Source organism: Orycteropus afer, unplaced genomic scaffold (assembly GCF_000298275.1).
Source record: "Orycteropus afer afer isolate SDZICR_OR568_19922 unplaced genomic scaffold, OryAfe1.0 scaffold00111, whole genome shotgun sequence".
Lineage (NCBI taxonomy): Eukaryota > Metazoa > Chordata > Mammalia > Tubulidentata > Orycteropodidae > Orycteropus > Orycteropus afer.
The window spans coordinates 7,212,417-7,221,932 of NW_006921698.1; the positions used below are offsets into that span (position 1 = coordinate 7,212,417).

General features: G+C 42.3%; 1 protein-coding gene across 1 annotated transcript in view; it reads right to left on the bottom strand.

Annotated features, from left to right (window-relative positions):
- Positions 1–7,338, bottom strand: part of SOS2 (SOS Ras/Rho guanine nucleotide exchange factor 2) — a 158,288-nt gene extending 150,950 nt beyond the window's left edge. The window contains exon 1 of the mRNA XM_007943684.2: positions 7,252–7,338. Within this exon, the coding sequence (XP_007941875.1) occupies positions 7,252–7,338 (87 nt within the window). The remainder of the gene's footprint in view (positions 1–7,251) is intronic.
- Positions 7,339–9,516: the final 2,178 nt, after the last annotated feature.

The following is a 9,516-nucleotide window of genomic DNA, read 5'->3' on the forward strand; positions in this document are numbered from 1 at the left end:
GTTACGTGCCATCGAGTTGGACCCGACTCATAGCGACCCCTTCTTGGGTTTCTGAGGCAGTATCACTACAGAAGTAGATTGCCCCATCTTCTTTCCGAGGAGTGGCTGGTGGGTTTGAACCACCAGCCTTCTGGTTAGCAGCCAAGTGCCTTAGGCACTATGCTACCAGAGCTCCTTGAGGAGTGGCTAGTGGGTCTGAACTGCCAGCTTTCTGGTTAGCAGTCAAATGCCTTAGGCACTACACCACCAGAGCTCCCTACCATTTACAAGAGCTATCAAAAAAAATAATAAAATACTTGGAAATAAATCTTACCAGAGACACGAAAGACCTGTAAAAAGAAAACTATAAAACACTGCTTCAAGAAACTGTAAGAGATCTACATAAATGTGAGAACATACTATGCTCGTGGGTAGGAAGATTGAACATTGTGAAAATGTCAGTATTACCCAATGCAATCTACACATTCAATGCAATCCTAATCCGTGTCCCATCAACATTCTTTAAGGATATGGAAAAACCCATCACTAATTTTACATGGAAAGGAAACAGATCTCGGATAAGCAAAGCACTACTAAAGAAGAACAACAAAACAGGAAGTGTCACACTCCTGGATCTCAAAACCTACTATATAGCCACAGTAGTCAAAACAGCATGGTACTAGTACAATGACAGACACAAAGATCAGTGGAACACACCTGAGAACCCAGAAACAGATCCACTGACCTATGGTCAGCTGATTTTTGACAAAGGGCTGAAATCCATTAAATGGACAAGAGGTAGTCTCTTTAACAAATGGTGCTGGCAAAACTGGGTATCCATTTGCAGAGAAATGAAACAAGATCCACACCTCACACCATACACAAAAACTAACTCCAGATGGATCAAGACTTAGAGGTGAAACCTAAAAGTTCCTCAAGGAAAAAATAGGGGCAGATTTAGGGGCCTTCATTTATGGCATAAATAGATTGCCAAGCATAACTCAAAAATGCACAAATAGCAGAAGATAAACTAGATGAATGGGAACTTCTAAAAATTAAATTTTTATGTGCTTCAAAAGACTTTTTCAACCAAAAGAGTAAAAAGAGAACTTACAGACTGGGGAAAAAATATTTGGCAATGACATTATATGACAAGGGACTTATCTCTAAAATTTATAGAAAACTCCAACACCTCAATAACAAAAAGACAATCCAATTCAAAAATGGACAGAAGACACGAATAGACACTTCACCAAAGAGGATATTCAGGCAGCCAACAAACACATGAAGAAATGTTCACGATCATTAGCCATCAGAGAGTCAGATCAAAACAACGAGATACCATCTTGCCCAGCACTAATAGCAAAGTTCAACAAGATAGAAAATAACAAATGCTGGCAAGGATGTGGAGAGATTGGAACTCTCACACCCTGCTGGTGGGACTGTAAAATGATACAACCACTGTGGAAATCACTATGGTGATTCCTTAGAAAGGTGGAATTAGAAATAACACTTGATCAAAAGAAAAATATGTATTTCTAATTCCACCTTTTTTAAGGAATCACCATAGTGATTTCCACAGTGGTTATATCATTTTACAGTCCCACCAGCAATGTATGAGAGTCCCAATCTCTCCATGTTGAGTCAAATCCAACTCACAGCAACCCCTTCTTGGGTTTCTGAGGTGGTATCTCTACAGAGGTAGATTGCCCAGTCTTCTTTCCCAGGAGTGGCTGGTAGGTTTGAACCACCAGCTTTCTGGTTAGCAGCCAAATGTCTTAGGCACTATGCCACCAGAGCTCCCAGAAACACCATTTGATCCAGCAATCCCATTACTAGGTATATATCCTAAAGAAGTGATAGCCAGGACAAGAACAAATATATGCACATTCATGTTCATCACCGCACTATTTATAATAGCAAAAAGATGAAAACAACCTACATGCCCAACAACAGAAGAAGGGATAACCAAACTATGGTATAGACACACAATGAAACACTATGCAACACTAAAGAATAATGAATAATCTGCAAAACACCGCGTAACATGGATGAACTTGGAGGACCTTATGCTGAGTGAAAGAAGTCAATCACAGAAGGCCAAACAGTGCCTCAGTACATTATTGTAAAAAGTCAAGGAAAGGTTTCTATATGGAAGGAAACTTTCTTTGTTGGTTACCAGGGGTGGGAAGTGAGGGGAGGGGACACTGCAAAAATAAAAATAAATAAAGTAAACAAGAAAGAAACAGAACAAGAGGACAGTGTATGGTTTAAAATCAGGAAAGGTGTGTGTCAGGATTGTAACCTTTCACCATGTATTCAATCTCAATGCTGAGCAAGTAATACAAGAGGTTGTACTGTATGAAGAAGATGGCATCAGGATTGGAGGAAGACTCATTAACCACCTAAGAAATGCAGATGACACAATCTTCCTTTGCTTGCTGAAAGCGAAGATGACTTGAAGCACTTGCTGATGAAGATCAAAGACTACAGTCTTCAATATGGATTATACCTCAACATAAAGAAAACAAAAATTCTCACAACTGGACCAATAAGCAACATCATGATAAATGGAGAAAAGGATTATGTCAGGGATTTCATCTAACTTGGATCCACAATCACCACCAATGGAAGCAGCAGTCAAGAAATCAGATGACCTACTGCACTGGATATATCTGCTGCAAAAGTCCTCTTTAAAGTGTTAAAGAGCAAAGATGGCACTTTGAAGACTAAGGTGCACCTGGCCCAAGCCAAGATGTTTTCAACTGCCTCATATGCACGTCAAAGCTGGACAATGAATATCAAAGAAAAACTGATACCTTTGAAATGTGTGAAAATAACGTGGACTCCAGAAAAAGGTACAAATTTGTCTTAGAAGAAGTATAGGCAGAATGTTCCTTAGAAAGCGAGAATGGCCAGACTTCTCAAGTACTTTGGTCATGCTGTCAGAGGGAGCAGTCTCTGGAAAAGGATACCATGCTTGGTTAAGCAGAGGATCAGCGAAAAAGAGCAAGACCTTCAATGAGAGGGACTGACACAGCGGCTGCAACTGTGGGCTCAAGCACAGCAGAGCTTGTGAGGACAGCACAGGGCCAGGCATTGTTTCATTCTGTTGTACATAAGGTCACTATGAGTCAGAGCCAACTCAAAGGCACATAAAAACAACAACAACAAAATAAAAATATTTGTAAATACAGATGGTAAGACAACACAGACATTTTCCTTTCTATGACTAGCCTGGAGAACACCTTATACAAAGGCATCTCCAATGAAAATACCAAAAACTAACCACACCCACTGACATCAAGGCAATGCCAACTCATAATGACCCTATAGGACAGAGTAAAATGGCACCACATGGGTTTCCAAAGCTGTAAAACTTTACAGAAGCAGAAGGCCACATATTTCTCCTGCAGAGTAGCTGGTGGGTTCAAACCATAGATTGAACTTTTGGTTGGCAGCCAAGCGCTTTAACCACTGTGCCAACAGGGCTTGCTTACGATGGAAATATCAGAAGACTAAAAAATCTCATTAAATTATTTTAAGGCATGTTTCCATTGTGTAAAATTCTTACAACGATTTGTCTTGGCATACAATCAAACTGCACACACATTTCACTCACTCAAGTACTAAGCTGCATTTACAAATATATCCCATCCTCTTCCCCTATCCCCACATCAAATACGATATATTCAATATTCTTGGGGTGTAATGATGACGACATTTATGTTTCTGGCTCTTTTAGGAAGATATATAATTTAGCAGTAATGTTAACAATGCATGTATTACCCATTAGTAGTGTCATTTTTCTTTACCCTTCTTAATCCTAGATGCACTTTAATGCTCTGGGTGACCTTCTCTTTATAAAACTAAAGAATATCACATTTCTATTCTCAGTATCATTTTTCCACAAGTTTACTTTCCAATGCTTGTGTCTCTCCATAGTGAAATGAGTATTTAACCATGGTTGAAAACAATCCCTTGCATTTTCAATGCTGACAATAGTGACCTTGACAAATATATAGATATATATTTTTTCCTAAACGTTAGCCAAAACTTGAAAATACGCAAAAGAGATTAATTACTAAGTGTTCTTCAGTGCGGTGCTGTGCTTGCACCTTTGATCATTGTCTATTAATGGGGCTGCTTTACAAATCTGTAAGAATAGTTTACAGATTTCTGTCTGGTATAGATGCAGTGGAAAAGATAACTCAAGAGTTACTATTTATGGTCCTGAATAGGATTTTAACTAATTTTAATATTCCTTTATTAAATTGCCTATAAATAGCTATGCCTTCAAATTTTCACTTAAAGTAATTTTAACATCTTATTACTAGTTTCCTCATTAACTAAGAGCTGAATAAAAATCAGACACATGTTCATTTATATTTGCATGAGAGGCCTGATTTTACCTTTCTTTTTTATTGTTGTAAAAACATATGTAACACAACATTTGCCAATTTAACATTTTTAAATGTCAAAACGTACAGTTTAGTGATATCAATTACTAATCATTCTTTGCAACATGAGTTTTACCATTCTGAAAATTGTATTTTAACAGTTTTAGATGTTCCACAGAGATGACCAATTAAACAACACTGCTCCTTTCACAAACACATATAAACATACCTTACATAACTCTTGAGTTCAGAACTGCTATCTCATTTGCTTTTATTCATCTTTGTATTCAAGTCAGTGCAAAGTATCTAAAATGTGTTCCACAAATGTTAAATATATGACTGAAGCTAGATTGTATACATGTTCAATGACCACACCAACTGGAAGAGGGTCTTTTAACTATCTGGTCAACTGGAGGAAGAAAGCCAGTTTTGAATGCTTTGAATGTGAAGACAGTGCCTCCCCAGAAATAGCAGAAATTCTCAGTGACAAAAGACATGGTTGGCAAACAGATACCAGAACTAAATATATGTGGCAAAGAAAGAATAGATTTTAAGCTTCATGAGGGCTACAATTCTTTGTAGGCACCACAAATGTACATTTTGCAATGTCCCATATACCTACCATACAGGAGCTCTGGTAGCGTAGTGCCTAAGGCACTTGACTGCTAACCAGAAGGCCGATGGTTCAAACCCACCAGCCACTCCTTGGAAGGAAGATTGGTCAATCTACTTCCATAGTGATACTGCCTTGGAAACCCAAGGGGTAGTCACTGTGAGTCAGATACAACTAGACAGCACTGAGTTTGGTTTTGTTTGATATACCACACAATGACATAATCCCAACTACTTTCATCAAAAATATTCAAAATATATGAAAATATTTCCTAAGGCAATGTATCTCAATTTTGTAATATCGATAAGCTAATAAACTAAAAGAAAGTGCTTTTCAAAAATTCATGTCAAGAGATCAAATTTTCTTAGATCTATTTATTCTATAAACAAAGGAGAGATAGCAGAACTGTAGTAAAGCAATACAATACCTACAAGGCATGTGAAAGCAGAGCACACAAATTCAAAGTAACAAACAAGTCCTAACCAAAAAATCAAACCAAACCCACTGCCATGGAGGCAATTCTGACTGACAGCAACTCTATAGGACAGAACAGAACTCCTCCCTAATTCCCACAGGGTTTCCAAGGCTATAAATCTCTTACCCAAGCAGGTAGCAAGTCCCAAAGCAATGGAGTATGGTTGAATGCTAGTCCTGGCTTTGTTTCCATCTTAACCTGAAGAAGTAAATCAGTATCTGTTCATGTAAAATCATTAATTAAAGTCAAAGTTACCTATAGAGTAAATTGTGCAATGCACTGAAATAGCATTTGCTATCAGAAGGCACTAGTGGGTAGCTAAGGGTAGATAACTGCATGAGTTGCCAACAATACAGACCTGACAACTGCATTCTCACTTCAGTGGGGGTGGAAGGCAACTACTGTTTAAGCATTTTACCCTTTGCTTTTAATACAGGCCAGAGTTCATTCTCATCACTCATCACACTTTTCACTTCTCTCACTCTCCTTGTACAATTAGGCTGCACATGGAAGGAAGGTCAATTTAACACTTCAATACCTGGTATACCAATGAAATCTTTAACTGTCTAGCTGCTCCTAGTCACTTGCACCAAGTTCTTTAAAATGCCATGCCTTGGTATTTGCCCCAAGGGAGGAAACACCTCCTTGTAAGAATTATGAAAAGAAAAGAAAATCTGAAATGATGAATGCATGAGGAAAATATTTTTACCCTGCAAATACACTACATTTCATTTACAGAAACTTAATGTATGAAGACTTATTTTTCAAGTGCAATATTTTAAATTATTGTTTATTTTTCCTTTACTATTTTAAAATTTATTCTTGGTTATTTCACACAAAAGATGGAAGGGACTAAATATGTATCAATGACAAGGGATGTCCATGTTTAGAAGGCATGATATCTAATCTTGCACCCATTTACAGTCATTTAAGCTTGCCTTGACTTTACCAAAGTGTTTATTATAGAAATGATACTATGATTATTATCTAAATTCAGAGAGGAAGACTAACATCATCTACAGGAAAAATGTACCCTAGCAATCAATGCACCCAAACATGAAAGAATGTTATTTTTTGTGCGCTGTCCCTTTTTCTGTCTCTTAAAAAGACTCTAAGTTCTAAATCTCATCCAGTTTTTATAAGGGAAATCTCTTGTAAAGATGTGAAACATCTTTTGTGGGAAGTAAGAAGGCATTTTAAATTTACCTCAAGAGCTACGAAATGCATAAGAACATTATGACTCACTGACATTTCACACATGTGAAACATTCATACAACAAAAAGCATTGTCTCTTAAGTGAGTGGACACTCTTGATAAGCAAACTGTCTAGGCGGAATACCCCTAAAGAAGTTAGTTAAAAATCATTACCCGGCCTGAAAATGTGCTCTTGTTTTATAAAGTGTCTAAATACCAGCGGGTCTTTCTCTTGCCGGAATCCAGCCTGAGGACAACAAATTGGTCAACGGCGGAAGCTGCCTTACGAAATGAGTGCAATATGAAATTCAGTTTTATGATCCTAACAAAACCTTCCTTCCGAGGCCAGGCAAAAACTTAAGAAAACGTCCTTCTAGATGCAACAGGCAAAAACGAGGCTCCGACTCCCCAACACCAAGATAAGAAAAACAGCTCTGCCCCCGGCCCAAGAGACGCCACAACTCCTAGGACTTGGAACTCCCCGTTGGTCCTCGGAAAAGCAGCGCGCATAACACCCCGACCCACTCAATCTACTCGACCCTTCGGCGCCTACCTTGTCCCCTACTGCTGCCCCGGCCCCAGCACTGACCTTCCGCAGGGCCGAGACCAACAGTCCCCGCCATTTCGGGCTATTCTCTTCGCTGAAGAACTCGTACGGCTGCGGCGCCTGCTGCATGGCCCCGGTGGCAGCACCTCTGCATCGGGGGTGGTCAGCGAGCGGGGCCGGACAGGGCCGACCGCCTGAGAGGCAAGGCGCGGGCCGCCTCACCTCACCCACGGCCGCCGCCTCCCGCCTGGGCCGCGACTACGGCCGAGGAGGCTTGGAGGCGGCGCCGGGCGGGCGGGGACCCCGAGGGCGGCTTCCTTGGCCCAGGCGGCTCTAGCCTCGCGCAGCACCCACAGCGGAAGCGCGGCGGCCCGCAAGCCCAGGCGACCCCCGGAGACAAGTGAGGAACGGTCTCGTTTCCCAGCAGCGCTGGCCCACTTCTCGGGTGGCTCCTCCTCCTTTGTCTGGGTTCGCAACCCAGCGAGGGTACAGCTAGCCGGGCCCCCGGCCCTGACTCCCGCTACTGCCGCTGCGGGCGGAGAGTGGCGGCGGCGGCTGCAGCTTGTCTCCTCATTGCCTCTTCCCCACCCTCTCAACCGGCAGCACTGCCCGGCCCGCCCGAGATCGTCTCCAGAGGGACCTGGGAACCAAACGGGCCCTGGGAACCAAACGGGCGTGCGTGACCGACTAGGGAGCCACACTCTGGTGCGCACAGTGCTAGCCGCCGCCGCCGCCCCTCCAGCAGCCGTGCAGAGCGCCCCCGAGCCGCAGCTGAGGTCCGGGTTCCCACAGCCGCAGCTCTTCCCTCCCCCTCGGCCCAGCGCTTGTTATCCCGAGTCGCTGGAGAAGCCCCGCACGGAGCATGCGTGCCACAGAATGCCAAAAGGCGCCGCACAGCTGAACGCTTGGGAGCGGGAGCCCGGGTTGCGGGAGTCCACTTTGCGGACAAACTTGGGAAGACTGTTCTTCGGTTTACTGTGTTTTCTACGTGAGGTTCTTCTTCTCGATCTTCGCAAGACATTTCTGACCCAATGCCACTCTTGAATGCCTGGTCCCCTAGAACCGCAGTCAAGCAGTATAGGGATGTAGAAAGAAACAGACATTTGAGCTGGACACGATCTTTAACGTATTTGAGCTCTACCTGGTTCCTCGGTATATGAGACACAGAAACTACTTCATAGAGCTGTGTGGTTAGGGCTGAAGGAGATGAGACATGAAAAGCCCTTCGCATAAAGTTGGGACAGCAGAAACAGAAGACAATGATGTTAATCAAGCTTGAACTTAAAAGAGTCTTTAATTTGCTCCTGTGTTAACAAGACTGTATCATTTCTATAAAAATTTCAAAATATTTTTGAATTTTATTGTTAATGGTGTCCTCAAAATTGTGTAAGCTTCAGATCCCACAAAACTTGGATCCGCACCTGGGGCATAGTCATACTTGCTAGCTGCCTGCTAGTTGCCCCCAACTCATAGTGACCCCATGCCCAACCACAATCGGATGGGACGGTTGTGACCCACAGGGTTTTCACTGGCTGATTTTGGAAGCAGATTATTAGGCTCTCCTTCCTAGTCTGTCTTAGTCTGGAAGCTCTGCTAAAACCTATTCAGCATCACAGCAAGGCACAAACCTGCACTGACGCTGCTGGTTCTGCTTGGGGTACATTATAGCAACTTAGAAAAGATCCCCTCAGGACCAGGTTTGCTGGTCTGATAGAGCCTGGTGGAACCACTGAGACCATAGCCCCTAGCTGCCCTTCAGGTCTGGAATTGAACTCACACCTGTGGCTTCCAGCCAAACAAAAGATAGGCATAGGAGTTGAACATTTACCTGAGGTAGATACACTCCTTGGAGAAAACCATCTTGCGAGAAAGAAGGACTCTTTATGCAGAGGGAGACAGCTCAGGGGGCAGGGGTGCAAAAAAAGGAAAAAAAAAAGATCCCCTCACCTTAAGCTTTCCTAATTGGGGGAGGTACAAACTCTGGGATCTTTAGCATAAATTTCATCCCACTAAAGCTTTGGTGGTCTAGTGCCTAAACATTTGACTGCTAACCATAAGACTGGCAGTTCAAACCCAGCAGCCACTCGCCGGAAGGCAGGTTGGGCACCACTTCGGTAGTGATACTGCCTCAGAAATCCAAGGAGGGGTTGCTGTGAGTCGGATCAACTCCACGGCAGTGAGTTTGGTTATTTTATTATTTTTTTGTTTGTTTGAAAGATACTGAATATATAAATGATAATAGGTTATAAAGAAGGTTGTCCGTTACTCCTCATTCCCAGCCACCAGCAGTGAAGAAGGGAAAGGAAG